Source organism: Astatotilapia calliptera, chromosome 4 (genome assembly GCF_964374335.1).
Source record: "Astatotilapia calliptera chromosome 4, fAstCal68.1, whole genome shotgun sequence".
Lineage (NCBI taxonomy): Eukaryota > Metazoa > Chordata > Actinopteri > Cichliformes > Cichlidae > Astatotilapia > Astatotilapia calliptera.
In genome coordinates this window covers 21,340,331-21,357,243 of record NC_137425.1, presented here as the reverse complement: position 1 = coordinate 21,357,243, position 16,913 = coordinate 21,340,331, and the positions used below count along the sequence as shown (strand labels likewise).

The 16,913-nt window shown below is 42.8% G+C and overlaps 1 protein-coding gene across 2 annotated transcripts; it reads left to right on the top strand.

Moving 5' to 3' along the window:
- The first annotated feature begins 380 nt into the window (after positions 1–380).
- xylt2 (xylosyltransferase II) lies at positions 381–15,181 on the top strand. 2 transcript variants are annotated; one of them, XM_026165371.2, is made up of 11 exons: positions 381–525; positions 4,766–5,261; positions 6,002–6,177; positions 7,595–7,797; positions 8,883–8,963; positions 9,309–9,525; positions 9,910–10,086; positions 10,518–10,774; positions 10,873–11,068; positions 12,579–12,912; positions 14,283–15,181. In XM_026165371.2, exons 1-11 carry the CDS (start codon positions 394–396, stop codon positions 14,603–14,605), a joined length of 2,592 nt encoding a protein of 863 aa, XP_026021156.2. In that variant the 5' UTR covers positions 381–393; the 3' UTR covers positions 14,606–15,181. The 2 variants fall into 2 exon arrangements, with proteins under 2 accessions (XP_026021156.2, XP_080156526.1); XM_080300400.1 differs by having other exon boundaries at positions 14,286–14,741.
- Positions 15,182–16,913: the final 1,732 nt, after the last annotated feature.

Here is a 16,913-nt window from a genome sequence, read left to right as displayed (position 1 = left end):
TGTATGTTAGATTTTCCTTTAATATGTCACCTGTCAGTGTCATGTTATGTCTGTACCTGGAAGTTGAAGGAAAATATAATGCATATTTTTATTTATTCTTTTATTTTGTTTCTGATACCATTACACTGATGTTGAAGAAATAAGAAAATAGAAAATGAATTAAAAAAGAACGTTTACTTATTTATTTTTATTTCAGGTCATTGGAAATATAAAAAACTAATGTGAGTGAACGCTATAAAATACAGTCAAATAAATAAATACTAATTATTATTATAAGCAGTTCTAATCGTCTTTATAACTTTTTCCAGCAAACCGGGATGTTGAGCGACCCCGCGTGGGCGCGCCGCTCAGAATGAGCCCTGCACGCGCTCCCAGTCAACCGGAGTCGGAAAAATGGTGGCCAGCGTTCGAGTGCAGAAGCTGCTCCGACGATATAAACTAGCGATTGCCGCCGCATTAACTATCCTCCTGATTCAAGGGCTTGTGGTATGGAGTCTGAGAAGTCTGGAAGAAGGCGAGGCAGAGGTGAGGAACCGATCCTCCGGGTGTATTTGGCGTGACAGCTATTCGCTTTGGTTTAATTGTAGAGCTAGCCGTTAGCACTTAGCCCCCTGTGAGTTATAGCTGATGTTAGCTGTTAGCAGTTGGGGAAGAGCGCTGCTCCCAAACATTTCAGCACAACGGACCAGCCCTGTCCAGCCCTCCTACCTACCTACTTGCCTGCGTGTCTGTCTGTTCCTCAGTCTCTCATTGACCACACTACCTGGTGAGAAAGTATTCGTTACTAGACTGTCACAGCCATGAAACCAGAGGAGTAGTTAAGTGGTAGTTAACTTGTTTAAGGAACAGCGGTGAGCTTGGGTACCACCGCTCATGTTTATTTCTTTTGGAAACCATGGCGTTGTTAAAATGTGATGAAAAACAGACTGAGGGGAATATCTAAGACGAATAGTATGCTATGAAGTAATGTAAGTTTGAGGGAGCATGAGAACAGACTGGTGATTCATTGATCCCAAACACTTCATCAGTGTGAGCAGGACCGCCTTCATGTAGTAGTTCCAGGATGACTTGGATCTCTTTTGTTTTATGTTTCCTACTTATTTATATCAACCTGTGGATTGTGATGTGCTTGTGGCTGTTCTGTGACTTTCAATTAGCTTTGAGTCATACCAAAAAGTTCAGCAGAGAGCTGCCTCTCCTACATACCACTGAAACCGTTTCTTCGACAGTAGCCAAGTCTTGTGTGGGAATTTTTTTCCCTGGGTCTCCCTGGCACACCTGGAGTGCGCTACCTTGAGGCAGTTTCTGTTCCAGTTCTCCCTCTAAGTCAGGTAACCTGAGCTGTTAACATAGATAGGTGAACCATGCGTGTACAGGACTCATTTTTTGAGACACACCAGTGATGATGGAGCCACAGGAATGCACACTGAAAACTGAGGTGGGAGCCCTGCCAGCTCACTATTGTGATGTATCAAGCAATGTGGTGGTGTAATTTTTTCCAATGTGGATAGATTGAAGTTCTGTGCCTGGCAAGGTTTAAGGCAGGCAACAGATGTAACAGTGGCCGAGTGGGAGGGGAGGGAAAGATGTTTGGCTGTTCCTTCAGAGAAAGGGAAAAAGATGGGTCATTACTCTGCGGACAGTAGCCTCTGTTTGCCAAGGAAATGATTTGCTGCTGACCACTTCAGTTTAAACCATGAGCTAATCGGTCAGATGGTGATGTTAGACTAAATAAATAAATCATTTCCTTTAAATGCAGCAAGTGAGTCAACTTTTCTTGCTGAAGTGATTTTGAGAGAGGCTCCGGCTTTCATCACCTGTTTCTGTTTGCTGTTTCACCAGTTGTATTCATGCTTAAACATGCCTCAGCAAAGATAAGAGAAATGTGTGCAGGGCTGTGGTTTCTGTGTTTAAATGCAGCTCTTCTGTGTTTCTAAATGAGCAGAAGTGCACACTGCTTTATAGAAGCTCAACTGCACCTCGGGGGTTGCTGTTGAGTGTCTCAGGTGAAAGCATAATGGTCTTAAAGTTAAAAGGTGTGCAGGTGGATGGGAAAAGAGCTGCACTGGTTGTTTGCTTCACTGTTAATCAGATTTATTTATTGACTGTTTTTAATCTTTGGGCCCTGAAGTTGTGGCACTACCACTCAGCACAAATGTCAGCTCTATATGCAGCTATGTTGGCAGACATCTATGCAAATGTCAGCATTTGGTCTCTGCATGTTTGCACTCTCGCAGATGCAGAATCAAATTTCTGACTTGAGCGTGCACATTAATCATCACTTCACCTCTGAACGGTCTCCCCGTGCTCAGCGATCTCTGCCTTATCTTGCATCTGCTCTAATCAGCGTCTGGCAGTGCATGTGTGAACACGGTCACATGCGTTATATTAAATCCCTTGGGCAGAAGAGCGAAAGGATTGCGAGGACAGAAGAAGACATGACGCTTGTCATCCTCGTATCACCCTCTGCACGCCCGGGTTCTCCTGCAGAGCTGAGTGCTCGCTGCTGCTGCAGCTTCACGCTTCAGCAGATGGCAACGCTGATATGGTTTCACTCGACTTTAATTGGAAAGTAAAGAGGCTGACTGGCTTGCCTTTGAATCAATACATTTTTTTTGACATGATGGTGTTAATTAAAAGCTGTGAACACAAGTGATAAGGAAAATTGAAATGTTAGCCCGTGCTGCGTGCTTGGCTTTCTGCACAAAAAACATGTCAGCTGGCAGCTGAAAACTAAGCTTTCTTATGAATGTTTTCTGGCAATCATGCTTGTTGTTATCATGCCATTAATGTTTTTATTATTATTCTTTTTTTATTTAATTGAATTTTACAGGAATTTGATTTTCAGAACAAAAAGTTTTTGTTAGCATTTTTACATATTTATGCCGTATTAATGCCACATTTTGCAGCTGTGGCGTTTTGCATCAAATACAATTTGGTTTATGAAAAGGTCAGAAATGGCAACAAAAAAGGATAAATCTTTGTTAAGTAAGGCAACATGGGTAGTCACTCTCTAAGGCCTATTCTGAGTTAGTGTCGTGCAGCTGGTCAGACCACAGATTTCCTCCCAGCACTTCCACAGAAGCTGAGGTTGTGTTTAGTTTGGCCTTTGAGTGTTGTGAAATTGACATAAAGATGTAACTAAAGCACCCGCTCTTACACCGATTAAAGGAAGCAAAGCTTTCTTGATGAGTTGACATGTATGGTGTCATAATTTCTCAGAAAGATGGCAAGGTTCCTTAAATGTATATAAGCATCTTCCAGTAGGTTTGCACTGCACTGACTGCTGTGTAAGTTTACTTCACAATCCCTCTTACTGTATTGGATTTGAGACTGCAGTTGGCAGCCAGTAGCTGACTTTGCTTTATTGGTTGGCAGCTGGTGTGTTGGCCATGTATTATCTGGCTCCTCGTCCCACCGCACAGGCCCGGTCCATCTTCTGTTCCCACAATCTCTGGGCTGTCGGGGTGCCAGCGGTGTGAGGCGAATGAGCGGGCCCACGTTTTACCATAACTTCTGACAGAGGCAGAACACTCTCACCCACTCGCTCTTCTTTCTCTTCTCCAAATGAATATTTTGAAGGGACTTTTTATATGAACCAGTAATTTAGTGTGCCAAAACTATGATGTTATTTGGCTAGAAGATTTAAAATGGCTTAAACTGTGTGCGTGTGAGTGTCTTTCCCTCCAAAAAAGTCCTCTGCCTTTATTTTTTGAGGTGTGATTTCTACTCTAGTGAGACTGATTCACTCAAAGCTTTTGCTTTGAAACCGAGCCTTAGATGTAAAACTTAAACTGGGTCCTCTTTCATTTTGATACAACATCAGTTTAGATGATAACACACTATTCTCTATGATGCATTCTTTTGTTTTGTTTTTTGCACTTGAGGAAAGAGACCTTTCTAGCTTTCATTAGTGTTTACATAATTTTCCTGCTGGGGAAAACGGGCAGCTCTGCACCTGCCCCAAAGCTGATCTTTCCCTTTTATGTTGACATTTTCACAAAAGTATAACTATATGACAAACACTGGGTGGACTTAACATTTAGAGATTTTACGGCCAGAGACTGCAGCAGTGGGACACTTCACTGATTTTATTATGTCAAAGCATTTATAAGAAGGTCTTATCTTGACATTTTAAGGAAGCTCTCAAGCCCTGGTTTGATTTTTAAGAGGTTACAGTCAAACACTATCAAAGTTAGTGCTTTACTGATTTTTTTTTATTATAATAAACTAAAATGATAGAATATTGTTGTTAATTTGTCACAAAATCCCCCTGAGCTCTTTGAGATAATTTTAGCACTAAAGTGCAAGTAAATTTGCCACATTGTCACTTCTTCATGTGTGTATGAAGGGGCTGTAAACATGTGACCTACTTGCATGTGTGTGCATTTTTCCTGCCTGTGATTTCGGCCAGAGGGAGGAAACTCAGGTCGGTACAGTGAATCACTGGAATCATGTGTGACTGTCCACTTTTTGCAGATTAGCTCCATAAAAAGGCAGAGGCTCAGCTAAAAATAACCCAGATCGGCAGAATGAAAAAAACAAAAGCAAGTAAACACATCCTTCCCTCTGGGGATCTGTCTACTGCTGCCCTAGTCGAGGTCTTTGTTTACCTTATGTGTCATTTCTGTGGATTCATTATGATTCATTATGACTCCAAAGAAATAACGCCTCCTCTCAGTAGTGGTTGTCCAAGATAACCTTATGGAATGACTGGCAACAGAGCAGGATTTAAAATATGTCTCTGCTCTCTCTCTTTCCTCAGAGAAAACTAAGACAGTCTAAGCTGCCTGACCACGACAACCAGGACCCCAAGAAAGACAACGCACAGAATTCATTGTCGGGGAGAAACAAGGGAAGCAATGGTGCCAGTGCACTGAGGAGAGGGAGCAGCCGCCGTGGAGGGAAGCCCAACATCAGGCTGAAGACCCCCCAGGAACGGGGAATGACAGGGGTTGGAGTAGATGGTGTAGTCCCCCACGATCTCTCCAGCAGCCGTAACCTTAGCGAGATCCGCCCAGACGGGGCAGGCAAGTTACCTGCTGCTGCCATACCAGGAGAGCCAGGCAGCGTGGACGGGGCGCACCAAGCCCCCAACAGTGACTTTGTGCCTAAATGTGATATCATAGGAAAGGATGCGCTGTCTGCTCTGCACCGCGCCGCGTCACAGCAGTGCAGACAGGAGATCGCCAACATCGTGTGCCAGCATCAGGCCGGGCAGCTCATGCCAGAGTCACTCCCTCAGTTCTGCCCTCAGCTTGGTGAGAACCCGCTAAAGTTTGCATGAGTATTTATAATCACGTGTAGTCTACAAACTTCAACGTGAAAGGAGATGAATGTAAAAAATGAACAAAATGACACTTTTTGACATTTACTGTAATTTTTACTCACCAGTGCATTTTCAGTCTAGACATTCTTTGTTGCCAAATTTCCTTGACAGTTATAGGATAATTTTGTTTTATAGATTTTGTTATTTTTCAGTCTAACAATGTTGTAGCTGTTATAGTTTTCTTTGGTACATAATTAAAAATGTACTAAATTCAAATACTAAAAACAAAAAGATTTGACCCACTATGATAAACAGCAACAAATAGCTGTTTCATGTCCTTAACTCAGAAGAATCTTTCCATCTTTTGCCCATTGCTATGCTTAGTTTTAGGGTTATACATTATAGATCGTCAAATGTCTCTGATTGTATAGCCACATTTAGGGAACTTGTTTGCAACTGCAGTATAATGCAGGGGTTGCACAGGGCCAAAAGACTCAACCCACGCCTCTGGCTCAGTTGTGCCATTACTGTAAATGCAGCTTGCAGTGTTGCTGAGTTGGACGCTTTGTCAAAAAGGAAAGTAATAGAAAACCCTTTTAGATTTTGAATACTTCAGATATGTAACATGGTAGAATTAAATCTCTTTCAATCCATTAATAGTGCCTGTTAAACAGCTAGCTTAGAGGTGCCCCCAAGCCTACTGAGTCATATTTGTCTGTCCTATTGGGACAGGTGTGTCACACCCAGTTCAGGCTGTTGGTGAGCTGGAAGACAGCCTATCCGAAGTGGAGAACCCCGTCAGAGTGGCTTTCGTTCTGATGGTCCACGGCCGTGCTGTACGGCAGCTCAAACGTCTCATCAAAGCCATTTATCACCGTGACCACTATTACTACATCCATGTGGATAAGGTAATTACAGAGCTTCAACTGCCATGCAGTCTCTTTAGACAGTATTATTTTTGGTGCTTAAATATTATACTAAACAGTATGTGTTTGGTGCACTCACAGATGCTTTTCCCAGTTAGATCTTATTTGCATTATGAAGGTTAAATTTATCCCACGGGTCTCACAGTGTAGTAAAGGGGATTAGCCTGGATAGAGCAAAGTGTGGTTATTCTTAGGGGCTGGATTTAGTGGAGGAAAGGTCTGCTGTCATGTGCAGCCGGAAGGCAAAAGACAAATGCACGGCTGGTACTGAGGCAGGGACCTCAGGTGCGTTCAGCAGAGACAGCAGAGAAACAGGTGCCTGTTCTCAGTGCACCTGTGTTGCCGGAAAGGTTGTGGAGACGTAGGGAGTTGCTCTGTTCTGCTGCCAAGGGACGGCAGAGCAGCTCACCGGAGGCAATGATGGATAAGACGTCAGTAGGACAATCACACCACAGACAGTCTTAGATACTTTGCTTGCCTAACCTCATCCATCTCAGAGGCAAAAGCCTGTTTGAGAGATGAGGCTGTAAAACAGGTCAGGTTTGTCCTAGAAAATGTCTGCCAACTGCTCTGCTCTCTCTTATCCTGTCCTCTTCTTCTCCTGTTTAAAGGCGAGTACTGAGTTCAGACTACTCTTTGACCATTCGTTCTCCTATTTTCTAATTTCTGCAAAAAAACTGTATACCCTTTTCATACAATCTTTATGTCCTCTTTTAAATATACAAGACAGAATCGATACCCTTTATTCATGCTTTGCTAAACACAATTGGACTTTGTGTCCCCAAACAGTCACTTTCGAAGTGTCTGTGTCTCCCTAAACTGCCCATTTATTGCTTCACAATGTTTATTAGCTCTCCTTATTTGTGAACAGGCCCCTTGTTAATTAGGTTATAATTAATCAGTTTAAGTTCCAAGTAGAAATAATAAAAAGAATTGTTGAACCTTCAGTTGTTGGTTTCTTGCATATTTTAGACACTTGCAGTGGTCACATGTTCACTCACTCAATTTTTAATACCGCTGCATAAAGCTTGGCAGCTCAGCAGCCTCTATTTCTTCCTTTAATCCCCGCACTGTGGTTTGTTCCAGACTATCTTTTAAGCTCAGTTCATTTATTTTTGTCTCACCTGCAGTCACCTAAAGGAGGAACAGCCAGCAACAGAAACTAATTTTGATTCTTCCTCTATCGTCATTATGACCCACAGCACAGAGCACCATGTGGCTGTTGTTCTTCTCAGATCAAATTCTCTTTCAACAGGAGCCAGTTTTGTGTGATGGTCTTGGCACAGTGGCAGCTGCAGCTCTGTGAGAACAAAGCTAAAAGTAGATTATGCTTTTGTTTCAGAAGCAGCCTCTCCTCATTTAACTCTTTAACTGACTTTTGGTTTTAAAACTCTGACAGCGGTCTGGCTACATGCATCGGGAGGTCCTGCAGATAGCCCAGCAGTACCCAAATGTGAGAGCCACGCCATGGCGCATGGTCACCATCTGGGGAGGAGCCAGCCTTCTCAAAGCCTACCTACGCAGCATGCAGGATCTGCTCTCCATGCTGGACTGGAAGTGGGATTTTTTCATCAATCTTAGTGCCACAGACTTTCCAACTAGGTTGGTCACACACACATATATACATAGAAATTAACTCAACAGCTAATCTTTGTTGCACTTTACCTAAGGTGTACATTCACTCCCACATTTGAGCCTAAATCCATGCAGTGCAAGATTAAAAAAAGATGCTTTGAGTTTAGATGGGTTACTGAAGAGGGGACATAGATATGTGAGGCAGGAGTTGCTCAGTGAATCTCAGGCCAAGTGAAAAAAAGAGGATTAGACAGATTGTCAATGAACGTCTGCCACAGAGGGTCATGGGAGATCAGGATGGTCATAAACTGTATAAATTCAAGCTTTTACCTGAAGCCCTAGTAATGCCCAAAGCTGTCTTTGACTCTCTCTCGCCCTCTTGCTATCAGTTCAGTGTCCTGCCATCAAAAGCAGTGCTGAGACGTGTGGGTGTGTAGTGAAACATTGCAGCATGGTGTTGCTTCTGCTCCTGTCAAAATCATTGAACCGCCATGTTAAAACAAAAGAAACTCAACAGCTGGTTACACCACTTATCTTTCATAATCCCAAACAGAAAAGGGTGTCTTGAGCCATTTTCACTCTGTCACAGTGAAGTTTATTTTAGAGCTAAAAATAAAAAAAAAGCATTTTAGTGTGCACTACCTCTTTAACCTACTTTGTGTTTGTTGTATTCCCTCAAAGTTTGTATCTTGAGCCATTTTTCATTATTTTTGAATGCCTCTTTCCCTTTTGCAAAACTGCACCTACAATTACGGCGCTTTTTACAGCAACATTACAAAGAAACTTAACAGTTGGCAGATAAGAGAATCTAGTGGCAGCTTCAAATGAATTATTTTGGGCATGAATCAGTTTTGGCTGGCTTGTTTCTGGGGCAGCTTTGAACCCCTAACAAAGCAGCTGTTAGTCCACCTGAACCATCTCAAGGGGAAAAGGCTTGCTTGGACACAGCACAGAAAGACAATGTTTTCTGTGCTGTGTCCAGAGTAGTTTATTTCAGCTAGCACAATACTCATAACACAGTCCAAAGAACCCTGTAGATGGCCCTTTTTTTGGTCTCCTGCTTCAACATAACCTTTCCTCCTTTCAATTCTCACCATAATGCCCTCCTGCAGGACCAATGATGAACTGGTGGCTTTCCTGTCGCTGCACAGAGATAAGAACTTTCTCAAGTCCCATGGGAGAGAGAATGCCCGGTGAGTTTGCTACATAAAGGCAGCACAGTCTGCAAATACTGACATCGGGATGGCATTTTGACTTATAATAAATTACATTTGACACACCTTTTAATACTACAGAAAAACTGTAACTGAACAATGTTAATGAATGAAATCACAAAAAGTTGCTCTATAAATTCTCAGCAAATAGAAGTGTATTTAAATATTGCTGCAGATACAGATGAGCTGGGGAGCAGAGAGCTCTGTCAGATCCATTATTTAATGCAGTGTTACAGTTCTTTATCATTTACTGCGATGAATGGTGCAAATACCTTCACCCGTGTCTCTTCCACCCATCATTTTCAGCTGTGTCCTGTGTTCCAGGTTTATTAAGAAGCAGGGCCTTGACCGTCTCTTCCACGAGTGTGACAACCACATGTGGCGTCTAGGCGAGCGCAACATCCCCGAAGGCCTGGAGGTCTCAGGCGGCTCCGATTGGTTTGCACTCACCCGCCGTTTTGTGGAGTACGTCATCAACTCCCAGGACGACCTTGTGTCGGGGCTGAAGCAGTTCTATTCCTACGCTCTGCTTCCTGCTGAGGTAAGCGAGCTGTAGGCAGTCTGTTTATCTCCCGTTGTTGAGACAGTTTCATATAGAAGCCTGTCTCAGGCTCATCGTCCCCTGCCAAGTCAGAAGAGCCTAGCAGCAGAGATAATGTAATACTTTAAGCTTTCTGGCACAGCGTGCAGCAGAAGTGCAAGATGAGGAGGCTTCGCTATATTTTATCTGTGTAGTTTGGTCTCAGAAGAGTTGTCTGTTCACCGCTATAGAGCTGTGACCTTTTTGTAATTTAGAGTGTGGTTAGAAACAGTTCATAGGTATATTTGATGGTTTACACAAGCTTAATTTGGACACAACACTTGGCCACACTGTTTTCTCACACAGTGAAGAAATAACGTACCTACTCCTATCCTTTCTTCCCAGTCTTTCTTCCACACAGTGCTCGGGAACAGTCTCATGTGTGACACCCTGGTGGACAATAACCTGCGCGTCACCAACTGGAACCGTAAGCTGGGCTGTAAATGTCAGTACAAGCACATTGTTGACTGGTGTGGCTGCTCTCCCAATGATTTTAAACCACAAGACCTCGTTCGAATCCAGGTGAGTTCAACAGAGGATGCCACTTTAAAACAAAAAACAGGGCTGGGTGATATAGACAGAAGCCATATACACTCAGTGGCCACTTTGTTAGGTACACTTTGCTAGCACTAGGTTATATTTAAAAACATTTGAAATATTTCTTTCCTCAATCAATTAGTTTGTATTATTATCTGGCTCCTGGAGTTCTTTGGGGTTAGTTCTGACTGCAAGCAAGGAAAGGCACACAAAGTAGACTAATGAGCCCTGTTTCTGTAAGATGGGAAATCACTGTTTTTGTCAACAGAGTCCGGTGGTTTTGAATAAGCACAAGGGCAGAACTGCAGATACTTTCCAGAAGAAGGGCTTTATTTAATGCTAAATCAAACTGACTTTAACTAAATTCTAATTCTTTGTCAAATATGTTTTTGCTATTTTCTCTTCCTCATCCACAGCAACTGACCCGTCCAACATTCTTTGCCCGCAAGTTTGAGTCCTCGGTGAACCAGGAGGCCATAGACATCCTGGACACTCACCTGTATGGCCAGTATGCTCCAGGAACTGTTGCTATCAAGGCATATTGGGAGAGCCTGTTTGAGCAGCTGGATGATGTGGGCTCTCTCAGTGACGTGGCTCTCACGGCGTACTTGTCATTCTTTCGCCTGGGCCTGAAGAGTTTGGTGACTGCTCAGAGCAACGTGAAGGCCTGCAGGTGGAGAGTCTGTTCTGCTTTGCTTTGTTATTGTCACTAACACAGCACATAAGCTATTTTCTTTGTCATGTTTAATTTATCTATTTTTTTTCTCCCAGGTTTGAACCAGTAGGCGTCCCTCTATCTGTGCATGTATACTTTTATGATGACCGTTTCCAAGGGTACCTGGTTCGCCAAGAAGTCCAGGCAGTGGAGTCAAAGGCCAGGGAGACTTTGGAGATGTGGGCAGTTCCTCAGGCTACACTCGTCCTTGAGAAGAACCTTAAAGAATTTGAAAGGCTCAAGAATCTGGAAGTAAGCACTCTTTAGGGTTTTTTTGTACAAACTTTCAAGATCAAGACAACTGCAACATGAGGAAGATTTTCTAGCTGATATCTAAAAATTAGGGTGGCTGTATCAGGCGTGATCTGACAAAAGCTAAACTGAAGTTTAATTAGTTTAACAAAAAGTATGTTAATACTGGAAGAAATGAATATTCACTCACCTTCTTCAGACAGAAAGGAGTGGGTCTCTTTTGTAGTGTTGTCAGTGTTGTTGTATTATGTGTTACATCCCTCTGCAGCCCCTAATCATCTCAATGTTTTCAGCTGGTGCTAATTGGCCACACCTAGTCAGGTGTGGATAAAAGCATACCTTAGGCAAGCTTCCTGGGGGAGCTCACTTGCCTTTGCCTTGGTGGCACCAGCTGTTTTAGCCAACCTGCTGTGCATTTTAGGATTTAAAACCTCTTCTCACTAACACTCTGGTATTCATCTCCTTTTTTATGTTGCGGCTTTGAGCCGGGTCGTAACATAAGGCTTTAATCCACAAGGTTCAGTAAAGCAAGCATACTAGTGACCACCCACAAAACGGAGAGCTATGGCCACACAACGATCACATCAAGGGTTGCTCAGCACCCCTCAGTGTTATTGCCATCACCTGGCCAACAACACTCACAAGTGATCCAACAAAAGTAGCCATATTTACCACAACACTAAAGGTCACAGCACAAAGCACTCACCTCACAAGGATCTCATTAGCATCCATCAACACTGACATATGCACACACAGTATACATTATGCCAACTTAAAAACGGCCTACCTGCCTCAGGCACAAGACCATAATTATTGAATGGTCTCAAACCTCCTGCCAAGTTTGCTGCCACTGATTTACTATGCACAACTCCCAACCTAAGATGCTAAAAACAATAAAAGTTTACCTGTCTAGTCTTCAGTGGTGTACCGGACTCGAGGCAACTTTAAACGCCAACTCGAGAGCAGGCAGCAGACCAGAGATATAGTCTCCTACCAAACTCTGTACCCCCACCCAGGATAACCACCAAACACAATAAACTAAAACAACAAACAAGTGCTTCGATGGAAGGGCAGCACAGCCACCCAGCTGAAACACACTTACTAAAGGGACGTAGCTCAATCACAGTGAACACCTTCACTCACCCACTTAAAAGCAATACAAAAAACTGATATTCAGTCTCCACAAAAATGTCCGAAGATCCCGGATGAGCCCCCACTTATGTTACAACCTGGCTCAAAGCCGCAACATAAAAAAGGAGATGAATACCAGAGTGTTAGTGAGAAGAGGTTTTAAATCCTAAAATGCACAGCAGGTTGGCTAAAATGGCTAGTGCCGCAAAGGCAAGTGAGCTCCCCCAGGAAGCTTGCCTAAGGTATGCTTTTATCCACACCTGACTAGGTGTGGCCAATTAGCACCATTGAGATGATTAGGGGCTGCAGAGGGACGTAACATATGTCACATAAATTTTTAAAAATATTTTTTAAAAATGACTTTTTTTGTTATCCTAAGATTGGCACAGAGTGGGATCCCAAAGAGAGGATCTTCCGTAACTTCGGTGGGGTGATCGGCCCTTTGGATGAACCTCTGGCAGTCCAGAAGTGGGCACGTGGTCCGAATCTCACCGCCACTATTGTGTGGGTCGACCCGGCTTTGGTGGTGGCGGCATCTTATGACATTACAGTGGATTTGGATGCAGAGTACACACACTACAAACCGCCACTGCAGCACCCCCTGCGGCCGGGCACCTGGACGGTACGGGTGTTAAAACAATGGGAGCGTGTGGCAGAAGTTCACTTTCTTGTCATGCCGTTAACTTTTAATAACAAGGAGCCGCTACGCAAAGGTGAGACATGTATTTATAGCTCTTTATTTTCATTTTTAATTTGAAAAGATAAGGCTGATGTTTTTCTTTATTTCACTTTCTGTGACAGAATCACATGATGAAACACCAAATCAGTCAAGCACTACATTTTCCCTAAATACTTGTTCAGTCCTGTCTGTCGCGATCACAGGGCGTCTCTGTGCCCTTTAAAAGTCTTGAACTTCAAATGTTTTCAGTCATGTCATTCCAACATTTTGTGACACACCATTTCAGGCTTTCACACATTTGGTTCACACAGAAGTTAAAGCCATACTATTGTTCAGTCTGCTGTAATTGGTAAATGTAAGTGGATGGGTATCAGGTGAATGCATTTATTTTTGCTTCTTTATAGTTTGTCTGACCCTTTCAGGTCAATTTTTGTGAATGCAAATGGTTAACAGTAACAGCAAGTTTTTGTTTATGTCCGCAAACATCTTAAGAATCCCTGAGGCCCAATTGGAAGACGATGCAGCTGAAGATGGTAGAGAAGAAGGAGGCCTTGCTAGTTTTACAGTACCACTTTTAAATAGCTGTCCCAATCAGTACTCTATGGAAAAGAGAGCATGCAGGTTTAATGACAGAAGCTTTTCTAATACTGATTGCTATTGGTGAATAAAGCCAGTCACCAAAAAAGCATGCTGTGCTGAAAGTATTTTTCAGGACATTATATTTTTGTTTTGTTTTCACATTATTAAAACCAATTTCCTAATATTCAAATATGTGTTTTTAGGTAAACGATGTCAGCACTCATAACGCTATTTATTGGGTGTTTTCCTGCCCCTTTATTTATTTAATTTATTTTTTAAAACTCATTTATCATACCAGTCCATGCTGATATATCGGCAAGAAACTAATGTTGGCTATTAAATTCTCTACTTTCCACTATTTTAAACCAATATTATTACATCAACTTAAAAAATATGATTTTCACCTTTGATTTCTGTTTCCAGCATGCTTTATTTGGAAAACAAATGGCAATATAAAGGTTTTAAGAAGTAGACGCACCCCTTAAAGTGCCCAAAACTACTCTCTCTCTCTCACACGCACACACACAGAAGTTTGGTGTTGCCTACAAGCTTCATCAGCTACAGTAAATAAACTACAATGCTGGTGTGTGCTGTAATCAATGACCATGCCTACCTGGGCAAACATGGCATCGGCTATGTCAGACTGCACAGTTGATGGTGTTCATTGTTAGTCTTAATCTTTGCTTTGGATTTATTGGGAATAAAAACATGCAGAATGTCCCCGGGCGTACATTAGTGCTTGATCATTCAAATCTGAAAACTTTGGTGGATTTTTCAGACACTCATGTCATCTTCTTCTGATTTTTTTCTCTCCTTCTGTTCTAGAAGAGGACAGCTGGCTTCATGCAGGACCTCCAGGGAACTTGTACCTGGAGCAGAGCTTCCAGCAGCTGAGCTCAGTGCTTAAACTGCCTCCCCAAGAACCTGCCATGCAGGTGGCCCAGCGTAATGCCCAGTTGGTGGGCCAGGCCCTTGATGCATGGGTGGACACTTCTGTTGAGTCCTTCTGGGTTATCGGCGACTTGTGTGCAACACAGACTTCCTCATGCCCAGCTTTGGGGTCTTGTTCCAAGACTGCCTGGAGCCCATTGTCCCCAGACCCTAAATCTGATATGGGCCCAGTGAAAAGCGATGGGCGGATAAGGTAGCCCTCAGAGAAGAGAGACTGCAGACGTGCGGAGAAAACCGGAGACTGCTAGGAGACCTGTGTGAACCAGGACGTCTCCGAGGTCGGCTAAGAGCTCAAGGGCACATAAGCAACGATAAGGAATCTTCCTCCACCGAGGAGCCGCGTCTTTCTCAGCGCCACAGTAATACAGGCTTGAAAGACAAGAGCATGACTGCTGGAAATTTGCACATAGGAAACTGCAAGCGCCTAGTCTTGTAGCACCGCTTACTGAATGGGTACACGGATGCCGGGTGTAACGTGTTGTTTAAGCTGTCGCACAGGTTTGCGGTCATGATCCGTCTGTGCCGGAGTTTCTTTAAGAAGTGTTCAGGTGCACAGTTTTCCTGCACTTCGGTAGAATCAACAGGCTCAGTGCCGTGCTCCGTCTTCTTTTCGAGGGAGAATCAAACCTGTGAATCATGTTATTGTGCTTATTTTGAAGCATTATTATGTAAGCATTAAGGAACAGATAGATGAAGTGCACTTTACTGTAAGACTTTGGTTTTACACAGAGGTCACTAGGTTACAATGTGAAGATTAGAAGGTAACGGTTAAGGTCATTTCTTTCTTTCTTTTTTACAATAGGAACAAACTGCCACTCCCTGTTGCACAGACGCATACAATTTTTGGACTGTAACACAGAGAAGAAAGAGTAGTAAAGAGAGTGGGGTTCTTGTGTATCCTTAGGAGTCTTGTGCTTTTTCTTTTTAATATATTATTTGTGTCATTTTTTCACATTTTGTTTGTTAATTCGCAGAACTAGCTGCTAAATTGGGTTAAATTTTCTGTTGTTGCAAAAAAAGGCTCTGAGCTAAACGTCTGGTCTAAGGAAGTGCCTGGACTGCTGGTGCAGATAGCGAGGATGCATTCACAGTTTCCCTGAGATCATCTTTGTAATACGTCTTTAACTGAAAAGGAAGGATGTGCAGTGTGCATGAAAGCTCCAGAACAACAGACTGTGGACCTTAAGTCAGGACTTTTACTTCCGCTGTTTGACCTGTTTCTTATCCACTCTGCTAAAGCGACTCTACTGAGCTGAAGGAAATGTGGGTAAAAATAACGTTTATTCAGATTACTCTCGGCCCACTGGGAGAATTGAAACCACTCTGTTTATATGTTAGCTCAGCATGTAGGCTGGAAATAGGAAGAAGCGGGCAAAAGCCAAGACACTCTACGTCTGAAACGCAGCTGTTTGTTTGTTTTTGTTTGTTTTTTAAACAACAATGTCAGTGGAAGAGAATTCATTCTGTTTTACCTGTCGGGACCTGTAAGGCCCTCGTGTCTGTACCCTGGCTACTCCGTGTCATGTGTCAACCAAGGTATAGGACGTATAACCCCACCATAACACTAACGACTGTCACGTGTTGTCAGTCTTCTCTCTGCAGAGTAAGCAAGCTTACACAGTTCTCCAAAATGTCAAAGTTCTCTTAAATGCAAGATTTTTAGATCACACACCTGCCGTGTATCTGTTTGTATGCAGTATTGTCACGACACGTTCACATTTAATTTGTTACGGTGAATTTAATTTCAACTTTTTGAATTTTGTATGTTTTCTTTGTTTGTTTTGTTTTTCTTTTTGAGTCCACCGACCCAGAGTGGTCACGAGTGTATCGTCCATTTGTTTCAGTGTGATCGAGACTCTAAGATGCCTTTATGTCACAAAGCTGAATTGTTTACTACGGGATGAAAGCTTCCACAGATGTGCAATCAATGCCTTTTCAGATGATAGTGAAACCCATGTCTGTGATTTGGTTTGTTTGATTTCTTTTTTACTCCAACGTTACGTGTTTGTTAAGTAACAGTTGGCCACCGTGTGAGTTTTAAGTGACCTTGTTTACCTCGATCAGTACAGTTGCTTCAGTGAAGCCCCAGTTTTATTGGGATAAGGGAGCAGATGAATGGGTGTGACAGATGTTATTTTTCTATCCTGTTTGGGAGGAATTATGTTTGTTGTCTGTTTATCTCTCAGCACTCTAAACTATTAGAGCTGCTCTCCAATCGTGTTACATTTGTCCAGCTGTTCAGCATCATTTGATACAGACCTTTATTGTTTTTGGTGGGTGGGAAGTTGAGGTCTCCCTCCGTGCCGCTGTGATATGCAGCAGCCCGGCTGGTGAGTCATCCAGAGCTCTTATCTGGAAAAAGCTCATAGGACAGATCTGACTGACTCAATAAAACGAAAAAAAAAAAAAATTAAGATGTTTCCTTATTTTCATTCTTAACATGCCTTTGAATCAGGTGGAAATAGAGAGGAAATGCTTCTTATTTGAAAGTCTTAAATGAACCTT